The sequence below is a fragment of the Muscardinus avellanarius genome (assembly GCF_963383645.1).
Source record: "Muscardinus avellanarius genome assembly, chromosome: 12".
Taxonomy (NCBI): Eukaryota; Metazoa; Chordata; class Mammalia; order Rodentia; family Gliridae; genus Muscardinus; species Muscardinus avellanarius.
This window is the reverse complement of record NC_137798.1, coordinates 95,767,040-95,782,742: the sequence shown is the minus strand read 5'-3', so window position 1 is coordinate 95,782,742 and position 15,703 is coordinate 95,767,040. Positions and strand designations below refer to the sequence as shown.

At 52.2% G+C, this 15,703-nt stretch overlaps 1 protein-coding gene across 2 annotated transcripts in view; it reads right to left on the bottom strand.

Annotated features, from left to right (window-relative positions):
- The window catches only part of SLC24A4 (solute carrier family 24 member 4), a gene marked incomplete at both ends in the record, with an annotated part of 156,266 nt that extends 151,449 nt beyond the window's left edge, over window positions 1–4,817 (bottom strand). For both annotated transcript variants that reach the window (XM_080708130.1, XM_080708131.1), the window contains 2 exons: window positions 2,805–2,915; window positions 4,688–4,817. In XM_080708130.1, coding sequence (XP_080564256.1) covers window positions 2,805–2,915; window positions 4,688–4,817 — 241 coding nt within the window. The remainder of the gene's footprint in view (window positions 1–2,804; window positions 2,916–4,687) is intronic.
- Window positions 4,818–15,703: the final 10,886 nt, after the last annotated feature.

Sequence of the window (15,703 nt, the reverse complement as noted above, 5' to 3'; positions counted from 1 at the left end):
AGTCCTCAAAACAGAGGTTTTCTATTGCTACAACAGAGGGCCAGCCACATCTATACCCAGGACTATGCAGCACTCCATCGGGCAGCTCTCCCTCCTCCTAGCACTAGACATACCTCCTGTGGGGCTGCCCTGGGACCTCAGTGGTCCTCCATCATCACCTAGCTCTCCCTCCACGGCAAGACCTTGGCTGCTCTGCTCTGCTTGGCTGTAAGCTACTTGATGGCAGGGGCTGCATCTTGTACCTGCTTACACCCTCCAATCCATGCCCACAAGTGAGCCGGACCTACAACTGCAGGCCCTTGTCACAGATGTGAAATGTAAAGGAGGTGAAGGGGAGGCTGGAAGGCAGGCCCCGCTTGGCCTGGGAGGAGACTGGATGCTGGAAGGCAGGCCCCACCTGGCCTGGGAGGAGACTGGGTGCTGGAAGGCAGGCCCCACCTGGCCTGGGAGGAGACTGGGTGCTGGAAGGCAGGCCCCACCTGGCCTGGGAGGAGACTGGGTGCTGAAAGGCAGGCCCCACCTGGCTTGGGAGGAGACTGGGTGCTGGCATCTGCAGCCCAATAACCGGGGACGTCCCTGCCAGCCGAGAGGTCTTGGGAAGCCACTAAGCGTCTGAGATTTGTGTTCCTGTCTTTGCAAAAACGCAGTAAGGACTGAAGTACATAATACATCAAAATACTCTTTTATTCCCTCACTCGCCCAGTATGTTCCGAGTCCTTTCTATGTGCCGGTGTCTATTCTGGAAACAGTCGACACAAAGCATAATGCAAGTATTAAACATTGTTAAATGAAATTGCCCATTTCCCCCCATTTCCCCTCTCCATGAGGCATAGTCAGGACTTTCAGACAAACAAGAAAGCTACTCTTTTTTATTTCCTTTTCTTTTCCTTTTTAATGGTACTGGGGATTGAACTCAGGTGCATGCTACCACTGAGCTATACCCCAGTGTATTTTATTTTGAAAGAGTCTTGCTGACTTGTCCAGGCTGGCCTTGAACCTGCGATCCTGCCATCTCAAGCCTCCCAGGTACTGGATTATAGCCATGCTCTACCATACCCAGCAAGGACAGACTGCTACGTCCATGGAACACTTTTTGATCAAATAGCGCACTGAAGATATGGGGGCCACAGTAGAGTATGAGAGGATTCTAGCATTAGAAATGGGCCCCGGCTAAGCCAACATACTGACACTACAGGTCTACTGGAGGAGGGCCCGGCTAGCCCAAGCCAAAAATCCAGTTAAAAATCCCCCATCAGCTTCTCCAGGTTCATGCCCCAGGTAGATGATGCCAAATCTAGAATTTCAGGTCCCCAAAGGACAGGATGGGCCCCAACAATTAGCTGTCCCTGGCCTTATATTCGCCATTATGAGTCAAGGCCCCTTGACACAGGTCAGGATGGCCTGTATCTCAACCCTGGAGAGGAGAGAAGAGGTGCTGGGCCAGGTTTGGGATGGGATGTGCATTGCTACTGTGGGGTCACCAGGAGGGATGGGATCCCTCAGGACTTTCAGAAGGGAGTCTCCACGCCGCTCTGCAAGTGTCTATCTCCCCTGCACGCCCCAAACATCCTTCTCAGAGGGCCTCTGAGGAGAGGGCTTTGATGGCGTAGGCACAGCGCAGCAGCTTGGAGGGAAGGCCTCTGCCTCGGCCTCTGCCTGCACGTGCAACCAACAAAATATCAGCCAGACAGGCCTGGGTCCCCAGGCTCCGTTTGCCACTCAGGGCACCCATGACTATGAGTAACCTGTGTCTCCTCCCTGGACCTTTTCTAACCTGTAATATGGGGGCGCTCTGCCTCAGAGAGCTTGACATCCACACCCACAAAGACCGCGATCCAAATCTCTCCTCTGCCCTGGGGCTCTATCTCCTGTACACGCAGAGCATGCAGGGAATTACCAGATTCTCCCAACAACCCCAGAGCAGGCAAATGCTATTCTACCCATTTCACAGGTGAGAACACAGAGACCCAAAAAGACGATGTGGTCTGCCTGGCAACCAGACGGAAAAGCGATCTTTGATAAGAAGAAAAAAATCTCATAGTTCCCTCTGTGTTTTCAAATTCATGGCCCCACTAGATTCTCTTCACAAAGACCCTGAGAGCTGGAGCCAGAGGTAAAGCCTAGAACAGCCCCGTGGGAGGCCCAGGCTGCTTCCTGTGCCTGGCTGCCTGCAGGTGCCCTGTCTCCTGCCAGGAATCTGCCACACTTGTTAAGCACATCCTGCCTGTGACGGTAGAACAGACATGTCATCCCCAGGTCCCCATTACCGCTGACTCTCTAGAGAATTCTGAAGAGAAACATCAAAACTATTTCTTAGAGCAAGCGGACGCTATCTCCTGGTACAGCAGGAGACCCTGGGAACTTCCACCCCAGACGAAGGAGCCAGCGCTCTCTGCCCCTAGCGGGTCATCCCAAAGCCCCCCGCCCCATCACAGCTGCTGGACGTGCTGTCTCAAGAGCGCCATCGCACGCACACAGAAAGCCACAAGGGCAGAAAACAAAGACGGCCGGGCTAACCAATAAAATCAAAAGACTTAGCCTTAGCACTGCGAGACGGGAAAATAAAAATTTTAAACTCTTGAACGTGACCTTCTTAGTTGGATAAAGAAAGCACTTGCGTTGCTTAGCAGCGTAAATGATGAGTGCCTGCAGGTTATCGTTCAACATGGTAAGGTGCCCTTTCCCGCCCGGGCTCACAAAGCGGCCCTTCCCAGCTCTGGCTGGAGCTGTCCACGTGCACCACCTCTGTCAGGCCAGAGGCCTGCGGGTGGGGGCTGGGGTATGAGGGAGAACCCGCTTCTTACCAGGTTCTGTGCAGTTCTTGGCCATCTGGGTCCCATTCACTGGTGCCATCAACTTCCTGTTTCTCCACGTGTCTGGGAGAGCGCGCTTGCTAGCAGAAGCTGACTTGTGCCCTGGATTAGAAAATAAGTGGGAGATACAACCAGGTCAACGCGTATCTACACTCGCAAAATGACCTGACATCCGTGTATCTACCTACATCAGGAGCAACCCTATTTGGCAGTTTAGAGCCACCTGTAAGGAGTGAGACGGTGATTGGAAGTATGCTATCATCTGCGTACAGAGTATCTTCTAGTCCCAGACAGGAGAGCACGTGATCTGACCTTGGACAAAACTCAGCTGCTCTCAAGCCCCTCAGTGGTTCAACATAGGGGGGAGTTAGGTGACCATTAGGTTCCCTCTCAGCAGTCAGGTGGCTCCTGCCTTGGTGGGGGGTCTACAAACAAACCGCAACTTGGCAAGCCAGGAGACCGTGATGGGGAACGGTCCAGGGCTTCTTATACTTGAAGGTGCGCAGAGAACACCTGGGGATTTTGTTAAAATGCAGATTCTGGTCCAGCAGGTCTGGGGTAGGACTTGGGATTCTACACTAACAAGCTCCCCAGTGATGCTGAGGCTGCGGGTCCAAGGGCCACCCCAAACATCCTAGGGGAACATGTGGATCCCGTGACCGGAGGCAATGACACTCCTGAAGGCAATTCCCGACCTGGCAAATAAAAGTGGGCGCTCACCGTAAGACCTTTACGGTGCTCATTTACCTCTCCTGATGTGCACACGGTTTCAGCTGGTAATAATACCTCATATAGAATGCTGACACCTAGGAGCCTCTAGGCTTTCTTTTTTAATTTCTGGTGTGTAATTAGGGGGCACTGATTTTTCCCGATTGCAAAGTGCCGGGTATTGAGACAGTCAAAAGAAACTTTCTGGGTTTCTTCTGAAAGAGCCACTCTTTAACCTCCATGGCTCCCCCATCACCAAGTTTAGGGGATGAAAAGCAGTGAGGGGCTCCCCCCAAATTTAATCAAGTTGCACTTGACTTTTACATCCGGCTATAAACCTCTTTAGATGGTCTCTGGGTGATAATGGCCTTTCTAATTGCTCAAGAAGGTACTGTCTCCTGTACCTGGGTTGCTAAATTGCCTGCATTTCTATTGCTGTGTGTGTGTGTGTGTGTGTGTGTGTGTGTGTGTGTGTGTTTTACATTGGAAAAAATTAAAAGGTATCCAACTCCAGATGAAAGCACCAGGGCAATTGATGGGCCTGGGGGCTACAGACTCAATCGCCTCCCTACCTCACCCCAAGATATTTTTGTACCTTTTCCCCATTCCCCTCCAAGCCTGAAATTAGCATATCCTAAGGGATTCCCAATCCCTGTGTGATCCTAGCACACCAGCCCTCTCCCTCCACAGGGATTAGAGGAGCTGGAAGCGCCCAAGCCCAGCAACAGTCTCCCGCAGGAACTGTGCCCCAGTCCTAGTGTTTGGGAGAACATTCAGGGGACCCAGGGCACCCCTTATGGACCAGGGTAGGGTCCAAAAACCCAGTTGGAGCCAAACCCCAGTGGCGGTCTCCAGTGCGTCTGAGTCTGGGGTTCCCAGGGTCGCAGACCAGGAGCGCGGACCGCTGCGTTTCTCCCGCCCCTGAGCACGGGAATCCCTCCCTGGGTCCCGCCGCTGCGCTGCCCACCCTCGCGCGCTACTGGGACGGACAGACGGACAGACGCGCGCCGGCTTCGGTCTTAGCAACGCTCCTACAGCGCCTCTTCTGCCCCGCAGGGCGGGCGCTGGGGAGACCCTGGGGGCCCGCCCGGTGAGCGTGCGGCGGGCGCTGTCTCGAGGCTCCCCAGTGCAAGCCCCCCGACTTCGGGCTGGGTACCCGCACCTACCCAAGCTGCCGGAGAGGCCGGACGCACAGCACACCAGGGCCAGCACGGCGCACACGAAGCCAACTTGCTGCACCAGCATCTCTCGCCGCCGGCGAACTTTGCGTGGTCGGGGAGTCCCGCGGCGCGCCATCTCCGGGCGCCTGGGTGCTGTCCCTGGGGGAGGGCGGGGGGCTGCCAGGGTCGGGGTGCTGTCCGCGGCCCAGCCGCGCCGGGGCCGGGGCTGGGGCTGGGGCTGGGGCGGGCGGGGCGCGGCTCGGAGGCGAGGCGCCCGCGGCCAGAGCTTCATGCCCGCGGGCCGGGCGGTGGCGCGAGGTCTCGGCCGGCTCAGCGTCCCGGGCGCGGCGTGCGCTCTCCGCGCCCCATGGCTCCGCGGGAGAGGCTGCGGCGGCGCGGGCGGCCCTGGCTGGCAGACGGCGCAGTCCGGGCGCTGGAGCCGCCACCTGCCGGCTCGGCCTCGCCCGGCCCGCCGAGCCCCCGGGAGCCTCAGTGCGCCCCCGCGCCCGCGCGCAGCATCCTCCGCCTCCAAGTTCGGCTGCCCGGCCCGGCGGGCGCGCGGGACCGCGACCCTCGGTCGGCCCTCGGGGCCAGCTCTGCCCGCAACTTTCTCTCCGGCTCCTCGGCCGCGGCGCTCGCGTCTGCCAGGCAGAGGCGCCTCCCGCTAGCCGCCCGCGCCTCCCCGCGCCTCCCCTCCGCCTGCCTCTCGCCCTCCCCCCGGCACGTGTACTCCTCCCCGGGGCGCACTCGCTCGGGCGCGCCTCCCTCCCCGCCGCGAGGCCCAACTCCTGACCAATACAATCCCCTGCCTCCTCCCTCCTTCCCGAGGAGCCCAAACGAGTCCTCTCTCTAATCAGCCGAAGCTGCCGCTGCTGCAGAGAGGAACGGTTTGGGTACCCCCGGACACCCCGGAGGCAAGGGTTTCTGCAGAGCGGTTGCAGCTGCCCCGGCTGGCTCCCCACTTAACCTCGGGGCGGCCGAGGAAGGTGAAGGGGATGGATTGCTCCTGGCAGAGCTAAGCACCAAGCCCACCGCGCGGGTGCCCGCGGGACCGGCTCCTGCAGGGCTCTGGGGCCGGCGGGGTCTGGGGTGACAGGTGCGCCACCAACCTGCTGAGGGAGAAACCCAAGCGTCCTGGGGCTCCGGCTCCGCAGCAGTTGAGCTTTGATGTTCCGGAGCCTTACCGTTTTGCAGGGCTTTCTGGTTTTCTTTTTCCTCCCCCTCTTGGGTTGGCCCTCTAGTGTAAACCGCTTTTTAAAAATAAGGCAGGAGGGAAATTTTCAGAGGAGGCCAGAAGGCATGGCAAACAGGTGGAAGAGACCTTGAGCTGGAAGGACCTCTGGGGCTGGCTTCCTCCCCTGGCCAATTTATCACTGCAGATGTAGGGCCTTCTCAGTTAAGTCCACTTGAAATCCTTATTGGAATAAGGCCAATTCTGTTTAATTAAATAAATACATACCCACCGCGTGTGGGCCCCGTGCCAGGTTGCAGCCAGGAAACTAAGCAACAAGAAGAAACTGTGTGAGACCTCGTCTCCGCTTTCAAGGAACTTTAAATCTGAAGTGAGCCCTTAGATAAAAGGCCTGGTGTGCAGGGTCCAGGAAGTCGGGGCTCTGCAGACATTCCTCCTTCTCCTGCGATGTAGTCCGCAGCAGCATTGAGCATTGCCTGGGAGCTTGTGAGAAATACAGCTTCTAGATTTCTACCCCAGGCCTCCTGAGCCAGAATATGGGTTTCAGACACGATTCCCGGGTTATTTGTACACACGTCCAAGGGCAGAGAAGAGCCCCCTTTCAGAGCCTGCCTGGGGGCCTCTAGCTGGCCACCACCTGCAAGCTTCCCTTTGGATCAAGCAGGCATGGTTCTGTCTGCGGGCATCCCTGGCATAGGGGTGCGGGCAAGAGGCGCCTAGAGGGCAGAAGAGGACACGTGGCCTAATTATTTTCAGCAGCTTCGTTTCGATATCAACAAGGATACTGAAGGTATGAACACCAAACTAATTGCAGTGGGTTCCCTAGAGGACGCGGAATGGAAGAGCCCAAGATTCTTCTGCTTTGGTCTGGAGAGAGGCTTCAGCACTGAAGCTCATCTTCCGGCTCCGTGACCTCCGTCACGCATGCCGGCCAGCACTGGAAAGGCAGCTTGGCGTACGTTTGCAGAATGTTCTTGCTGTTGACTAGCCCATACAAGAACGAAGGCGTCTGTGGCAAGAGGAAGAGCACAAAACCGTGCTGATGTTTGACTTGGAAAGCTCTGTGAGCCCTTGGATCAAATTCAATCCAAAGGGGGCGGAGGGGGGACCATGGCGAGAGTAGCTGTCGTCCCAGTCGTAAAACAGCTTTTGGATCGCACAGGTCAAAGCAAAGCCAATGAAGAAATTGGCATCTTGTCACCAGGATTTCCTATTTCCTGAAAAGTGTGTGTCCGAGGAGCTTACCTCTGGCTGGTGAAAACAGAAAGTTGTGAATCCAAAACAGGTCACAGGAGTCATAAGGTGTCTGCCCTGAGACACTGAGCCAGCTCTTTTACTAGAACATTTCTTTTTCTCTTTGACACTTTTTTTTCCCCACCTGCTTTCGGTTAATAGTTTTGAACCCTTGGAATGATTTTCCATGGGCAAATGGATTCCTTTTATTTGACACTTTTAAAAAGCGATTTGTTTAAAATCGTGCCTTTTTGCTTCATTTAAATAGTGCCTGCTGAGCCGGGTGTGGTGGCTCACGCTTGTCATCCCAGCATTTGGGAGGCTGAGACAGGAGGATCACACAGGTTCATGGACAGCCTCAGCTAATAGTGAGGCCCTTTGCAATTTAGTGAGACCCTGTTTCAAAATAAAGAATAAAACGTAGGGCTGGGGGTGTAGCTCAGAGGTAGAATGTCTCTGGGTTCCATCCCCAGTACCACAAAAAAAAATAAGTAAATAAAAATAAATAAGCTGGGCATGGTGGGGCACGCTTGTAATCCCAGCATTTGGGAGACTGAGACCGGAGGATCGCGGTTCACAGACAGCCTCAGCTACTTAGGCCCTCCACAACTTAGTGAGACCCTGTTTCAAAAATAAAGAATAAAAAACAGGGCAGGGGGTGTAGCTCGGAGGTCAAATGCCCCTGAGTTCCATCCCCAGACCTGCAAAAAATAAAAATAAAAAATAAATAAATAAATAGTGCCCATTATCAAAGAGCCTTAGCTTCAGCACCAATGAGTCACCCTATGACCCTATGAGAGGATCGGGTTTTACGTACCTTTTGGATCTGAGGTATTTTCTAAACCAGCAAGGCCACGGGTACAAATGCACACGGGAAAGAACATCCCTGGCTTTTCCTTGGGCTCAGCTTCAATGCCATTGGACCTGGAGTGCCTCTCTACAACAGCGTGTTTTCTTCTGATTTCACGCTGGAGGGGAGGGTCCACCTGGCCAGTTTTAGCCATTTTGATAGGCTGGCTCAGACTATGGGTGATGGGTACAATGGCATTTTTTAATTTTTTTCTTAAAAATCCTTTCCTATGAAACTATGAGCCTCACTAATTAGTATCTTCTTCAGATTTTCAAAGTTTGCTAGGATGACCTTTTCTGTGACTTCTTTTTACTCCTACTCTTAAGATGATTGTGTAGGCTTACACCAGCTAGCAGGGGTTCTCAATGTGAGCGTGCCTCCGAATGCCCTGGACGTTTCTGCTTTGGCAAGCCCAGAGCGGGGCCTGGGAATTTGCATTTCTAACAGGGTCCCAAATGGAGCATATGCCGTTGGTCGGGGTCCACACTTTGAGAACCACTGAGCTAACATAACAAGAACAAATCAAACGAAAACAACACAAGTTTTTCTCTGCCTGGTGCTTCTGGTCTGTCGAGAGGAGCGGGTCCAGAGAAGGATCACGCAGCTTCCTGGGGCGCCACAGCCTCAGACATGGCTGCCTGTCATGCTGCAGCAAAAATAGACCTTTGCAGGCTTTTGTGCTGACCCGTGAATGCTGTGGGCTAGAAGTGACTTACTCACTGCTATTTACTGCTCCTTGACCACTGCTGGTCACGTGGCCCCATCAAGCCTAGAAGGGGCCTAGAAGTGCTATTCTTCCGTGTCCTGAAGCTGAGACCAGAGCTCTGTGATAGGCAGCCCCAGTGGCCCCCACATCAGGGCAGGCCTTGCTTCTCTTCCTTGCTTTTTATTTTTTTGGGGGGCGTACTTGAGGCTGAACCCTGAGGCCTTCCACCTCCAAGCCACACCTACAACCCCCGGACCTATTTTTTTTTTTTTTAGTTTATTTTGTTGTGTTTTGTCTGAAACAGGGTCTCACTAATTTCTGAGTGTCTCACTGAGTTGCTGAGCCTGGACTTGAACTTGGAAACCTCCTGTCTCAGCTTCCCCAGGGCTGGGATTACAGCACAAATGTATACCACCATGTCCAGCTTCTTCCTTATTCTATTGGACCTTTTCTACCTGCCTTTCCCCCTCCCTAGTTCAGTAGGCCCCGTTGGGTTCCAACACCCCCAGTAAGCCTCTTTATCATGGCATTCCCCTCACCAGATTGTGTGATATGAGAATATTTTCTCCTAGTGATCGAGGGCCTCTAGGACCCGCCATCTTATCCACGGCCTACAGTGCTCAGCCCACTAGGTGTTTAGTAAACCAAGTATTTGTGGAACACTTGAACGGACACATTTTTACCTCCTTGTGGAGAAAGGAAAGAGCAGTTGCCCTAAGGGGCGGTGCCCGTGCTCGGTTACGTCAGCACCCGCCACTACCCAGCGTCACCATCGAGGTCACCAGTGACCTGTGGGTGTGTCCAGCAAAACAGGATGCTCTTGCCCACTCTCCCCTAGCAACAGCCATATTGTTCTTGACAATGCACACTTAGGCTTTTGCTCTTCTGGGCCTTACTGGGGGCGCTTCTCCCCTCAGTCCTCTGGGGCAGTGTTCCAGGCAACCTCTTCTTCTACCCCTGTTCCTGGGAGAACTCGTCTCTCTCTGCTGCTGACGTGGAAGTCTGTATCTGAAGCCAGAATCTTCTGAGTAGTTCTGGCCAGTGTGTTCATGGAGTTAGGGTTGTCTTCCTACTTCCTCCCCATCCCCCACCCAGTCCAGCAAGAACCAGGCCCAGAATGTGTCCACTTCCTGGCCATTTTCATTGACATTTCGGGATGACAGAGCGATCAGAGCCCCAATCCTTCCAGCATATTTCCTTCTCCATTCAGCAACTAGAGTAATTTTCTGGAGAAAGAAAACTCTGATTATATCCCTTTCTTCTATAGAACCCTCAGAGGCTCCCTCCTGCTCACAGAATGAACCCGCAGTTCCTCGTCTGGACTGATAAGATCCTGCATCATTTAACCAGAACTTCCAACACTGGCTGCACATCAGAATCACCTGAGGAGCTTTCTGGCGGTGCCAGGTGTGGGGGGTGGACATCAGTATTCCTTCCAAATGGCAGCCAGGGTGAAGGACCACTGCTCTGGACCTCCATGCCTGACCTGGGACATTATCATCATGCATGTGGCTATGTGACTCACCACCACATCTGGGTTGCAGATAAGCAGGAAGAAGCAAGAGAGAGGGAAATCCCAGAAGTGGTCCAGAACACTGCTCATATTCCATTGGTGGAAATGTAGTCACATGGTCACACCAAAACAAGAAAAGCTGGGAACTAATGAAGCAGCTGGTGCCCAGTAAGAATTTTGTTTCCTAGGAAGCAGAGAAGGGACTTGAGACAATTACCAGCCTCCAACAAAGCTATGGAATTGTGATTCATTGACTTGGCCAAGACCCATAGGTCATCCGTCACAGATCCAAGCTTCTGGTCAAAGTGCAGACCCCTCCCAGAACATCCTCCATCCACCGCCCCTTGTCCATGTGATCACGGAGATGCGGCTGGTAGGGGGTCGCAGAGACCATGGCAAGGACTACTTGACAAGAGATTTGGCCCCAAAAGACTCCCCCATTTTGACCCTCGATAACTTTCTGCTGTTAGACTGGCTTCTTCTCGTTCAGTACAAGCCGTGACATGGCACAAAAGCTACTTTCCCTTTATGAGCGCGGTGCTGCATGGCCAAAGGCGAAAGCTGCTTGGGGTTTTGTTTTGCTTCCAATGCGTTCTATTGTGTTTTCACATTTTTTTTTCACTTTTCTCTAATGGCTCAGGATTCAAAAGCTCTGCTCTGGCTCAGGATTCAAAACCTCTGCGTGTCTGGAGGGGCCTTTACACATGGGTAGAAATGATGGTTGCGTCAGGAGAGAAATGACCAGCACCGGGGAAGAGAGGCACAAAGAGATTTTCATCAAAGGGAGGAAAAATTTATCACAGGGGAATTATTAAGTGCAGCGTAGACCGCGGGGACAGAGGCATCGCTGACTTGGGCCCAGGCCCCGTTCGCCCATCACTCCCCCCCCCCCCCCCCGCAGAAGCCAGTCTTGCGCACGCGCGAGCATCTCTCTGGCCCCATGTTTTGTCAGGAAGCGTGTTCTGTTCTGAGTTTTAATGAGGAAAGCTTTGCTTTGCACACTTCGGAGGCTCCTGTACAAATAGTCCTGCTGATTCCCACTCAAGGGCTGGCCGAGGCTGAAAAGTCAGGTTGGACAAAGCTCCGTGGACCGAAATGATATATTTTGAACCTGGGCCACTGCCTGGGTAACTAGAGTAGCTCCCTGTGGCATCTAGGCAAAAATGCCGCTCCATTGTCCAGGGAGCAGAGGCAGCCAGCCCGGATGGCCAGCTTGGGCAGCCATCTGCCGGGACCTTGCCAGATACCAGGCTGGTATTTGCCAGACATCGGAGCTCTTGTCCTCAGCTAGAGAACTGGGAGTCCTTTGGTCTTTACCCAGATAACATCAGAAACCTGGAGTTGAGCCAGTAAACAGTTGCAAGTAGGTTCGACCCCTCTGGGGACTTGTCTCTGTCTGGTCGGTTAGGACATGCTAGCCAGCCTGGGATCTTGCTATCAAAACCCTAGCTGCCCCCAAATCTGACTGGCCTTGCACATTAGAAGGCTTTCCTCACTCACATGAAGTCCAAACTGGGAGTATCAGCAGGTGGCTTTTCTCCATCCAGCTAGTGAGAGATTCTGGTTCTTTCCATCTCGTGACTGTACCATCTTCCACACATGGCTTCTGGGGACACCAGGTTCATCTGTACCGAAACAGTAGAGGGGGAAGGACATGGAGAATCCATGTAAAAGGTTTCTCTTGGGTCAGATCTGAACATAGCCACTCCATATCTGCCTGCATTGTGTGGTCTGGAGCTCCGCCACCTGGCCGCAACTTCCAGAGAGGAGAAGAGAGAGGTTGGGAGTAGTCTCTGCCACGCACAACTATCTCTTGCTGGGACCTTGACAAGCACAATCAACAATAGCTCGCATCTGTGTTCAAAACACTTGACATCCATCAACCCATCCAATCCTCTCAGAAATTCTACGAGGCAAGTGCCATGATAACCACCTAGTTTGCAGATGAAGGAGTCCAAGGCTCTGAATAGTTAAGTAATTTGCTCTCAGAAACAGAGTTGGGAGTCCAAGCCAGACAGGGTGCATCCAGGATCCCGGCTCTTAACTATCCTGCCAAGAATGAGTCTCCCAACTAAGCCCTCCCTTTACAGGCGGGGAAACTGAGACCAAAAAGACAGAGCTAGGCTGAAGTACAGATCTATTCCAGGCTCAGAGTTCACTGTCCTGCACGTGGAGTTCTATATGTCCATAAGCGCTTTTTAAATGAATGAACTGAGAGTCCTGCCTTTGCATATGAGCAGAAGTATTAAAAATATCAAGGATCTCTTTAATGCTAGATTCCCCCAACTCTTGAGCGGTCTACCATCCTCATATGAATGCCAAAAGCCGAATAGGAGGCTGGATGAACACAGATTTATCCTATTTGAAATTAAATTAGCAAACTGCAACTCTTTGGGGGAATTAAAAAAAAAAGGCCCAGAGGAGATTTACCACTGGGTTGCATAATAAAGTGCCCCCCAAAGTAGTACTAATACTTTAATGGCTGTTATGCAACATCCATGGGCCTGTATGACTCAGTGTTTCAAATTAATTTAAAGGATTTCTGATTAATGTTGTTGGTTAGCTTGGGGGCCTCTCCTCTCCTCCCCACCCCCCTTTTAACTCGGTTCTGAAAGCAAATCCTCTAGCAAATTCTTACCTGCAAGGCGGAGCTATTCCAGATAGGGTAATGCAGGTACTTCCGAAGATTTTAAAGGAGACACCGGAAAGAACTCTTGGGTCATCCAAACAGAATACAGTTATATCCTCCCCTCTGCCAGCGGCTAAAAATGTCCTCCTCTGGGTCATGAAAGGTGAGTGGTCATGAGGCTATTCAAGCCCAGAGAATTCTAATCCCTCGGGCTGCTGGTAAATAATAATGTATAAACTTATGATTAGTATTCTGTTTCAAAGGCCACTGATCAAAAGACGGTTAGCATCCAGGCTGACTGGTGAACTTTAGAACTCTTTTGAATCCACACTTTATTTACAGTCTCCTTCCGTGGACCTGGGCTCCTCATCTGTGGTACTGGGTTCCACGGAAACCTTCCCTTGGTCACCTCGGGCCACATTTGTCTGTGCAGGCTGAGCTCTAGGACGGGGGAGGGGTCCCTGCCGCCATTTCTCACCAGCACGGTTTTTGGGGTGGTCGGCCTGTTGGAAGCTCATGGTGGAGGCGTGGGCCATGGTGAGGGAGGAGGAGATGTGTACTTTCCGACACTGGTGCCCTTGAGCCACAATTTAATAAATGGAGACTTGGTGACCTGTAAGAGACGGGGAGTCTCAGATATAGCAGCACTTTTCTCTCTGCCACAAAGCATTAATATTCAGTAGCCAAGTTTGATAACAGAGAACCATGTGATGGTTTCTTGAAGCATGTTTGCTAGGACTAGGATGCCACGGCCTGCCCCGGGGACAGTCGCTGCGGTTCCCTCTTCCTTTCCAAGTCTTGCCGAGTATGTTTTTACCTCCAAATTCCTACAAAATCAAGCTTCATTTCTACTGAGGTATTCCCTAGTAAGAGCTTTAATGAGCCACCTTTTTGAGGGTTTTAGATGACGTTGAAAATCTAATGAGCCCTAAAAAGCCCATCCTGCAGGACCGTATGCAAACTAGGTATACCAGACTTTGATCTGGAGGGGCAGAAACTTGCCCCCCAAAACCCACCTTCTAAGAGCTTTCAAGAACACCTAGAGTTAGGTGAAATCTCAGGGTAGTTTTGATTTGCATCTCTCTGATTACGTTGAATATAGCAATCATTAAAAATACAACAACAAATGCTGGTGAGGATGTGGAGAAGTGGGAACTCTAAAGATTGTTGGTGGGATTGCAAATTAGTGCAACCACTTTAGAAAACAGTATGGAGGATCCTCAGAAGAATAGGAACGAACCTACCATATGATCGAGCAATACCACTTCTGTGTATCTACCCAAAAGAATGGAAACCAAAATACCAAATGAATGCATGTGTATCTATGTTCATAGCTGCGCAATTCACAATTGCCTAACTATGGAACCAGCCAAGATGTCCATCCACAGATGAATGGATTACAAAACTGTGGGATATGTACACAATGGAATTTTACTCAGCCATAAAGAAGAATAAAATTATGTCATTTATAGGGAAATGGATAGAAGTGAGATGAATCAGTCACAAAAAAGTTGAAAAATTAGATGCTCTCCCTAATATGTGGAGAAAAGGGTCATGGGAGGAACTCTAGACTAGGAAGGAAAAACCATAGATGAGCAAGTAGGGTGACCTAACTGAGGGGGAGAGAACGATGGGAGGGGGAGAGGGAAACTCCCTAATGCACATGAGGTACATTCACAAACATATTAAGGTCAATCACTAAGCCAAACATGAGCAGGAGGGAGGGGGAGGGAAGGGGGTGGGAATTGGGGCAGGGCTAATGAGTGCTGTGTGCACGCATGCCTCTACCATCTTGAACTCCATTAAAATCTATGACGAATCTCTATTATCACAAAATCAGCGCCTTTCATAGCCAGAAAACACCATCAGCAGAGAAACAAAAAATGTAATTACAAGGGACAGAGAAAAAGAGGGTTGGAAAAACGAGACACCAGAAAGAAACCAGACCGCAGTGCTGTGGCTGGAGCTGCAGCATGGAGCGGCGGGCGCCATCTTCCCTTGTAGCACCAGGCCCCAGAGAAGAGGGGGACTCAGAACGGAGCTCAGAGCCACAGAGGAGATACGCCGGTCTCACGGCAAAGGACGCAGTAGCAGCGCCTTACTGCCGGCGGCAGCAGTGAGTTCGCCGGACGGCTTTAGACCAACGCACTAAACAGCCCATCAGGCTCCAGAGAGGAGCGGCGGGCAGCGAGCCAAGGTGAGCCGCTGCAGAACAGCCGGGTGGAATTCGGCAGATTTTCCGGTGCAGGGAGCATCTAAAGCTCTCAGGGGCTGGGCTCAGCACACCCTGCAGGGACTCAGAGTGGGTCTCAAAACCAGAGAAGAAATACGCCAGCCTCATGGCCGAGGGCGTGGCAGCGGCACCATATTGCCACCAGCGGCAGCAGCAGTGAATTCACTGAGTCCACTACAGCTCCATCAGTGCACTCAACAACAGTGAGTCAGATTGCAGCCCCTAGAGGAAAAATCCCAGTACTGCAATCCCAGGGACTTGACCCAGTGGGAAAGTGGTGGTGGCAGAGATATCACACCATAGGAGAACGCCCAACCTGGCACCCCCATGGTCTAAAGCAGCCTTGATTGACTCCCTGGGTCTGAGACTCTGCGATACAACCTAGTAAAGGAGTAGTGGTGACTGAGATACCACAGACTCGAGATCCAGAGCACCTTAAGTGAAGTCATAGTGACCCAAGGGAAGAACCCAGAGAAGGCACAAACTTCCTAAATCATGGAAAAGAGGAATAACAATGGAGCAATGAATGCCCACAACCCCACAACATCAGAACCCGATAAAACAGAAATTCAGAGATTTCTAGAAGATCAAATCAGGAAAATAACTGTAGAAATAATAGAGGTGTTTCGAAAAGAATTCAGAGAGAGCCAAAGAGAGATAAAGGAT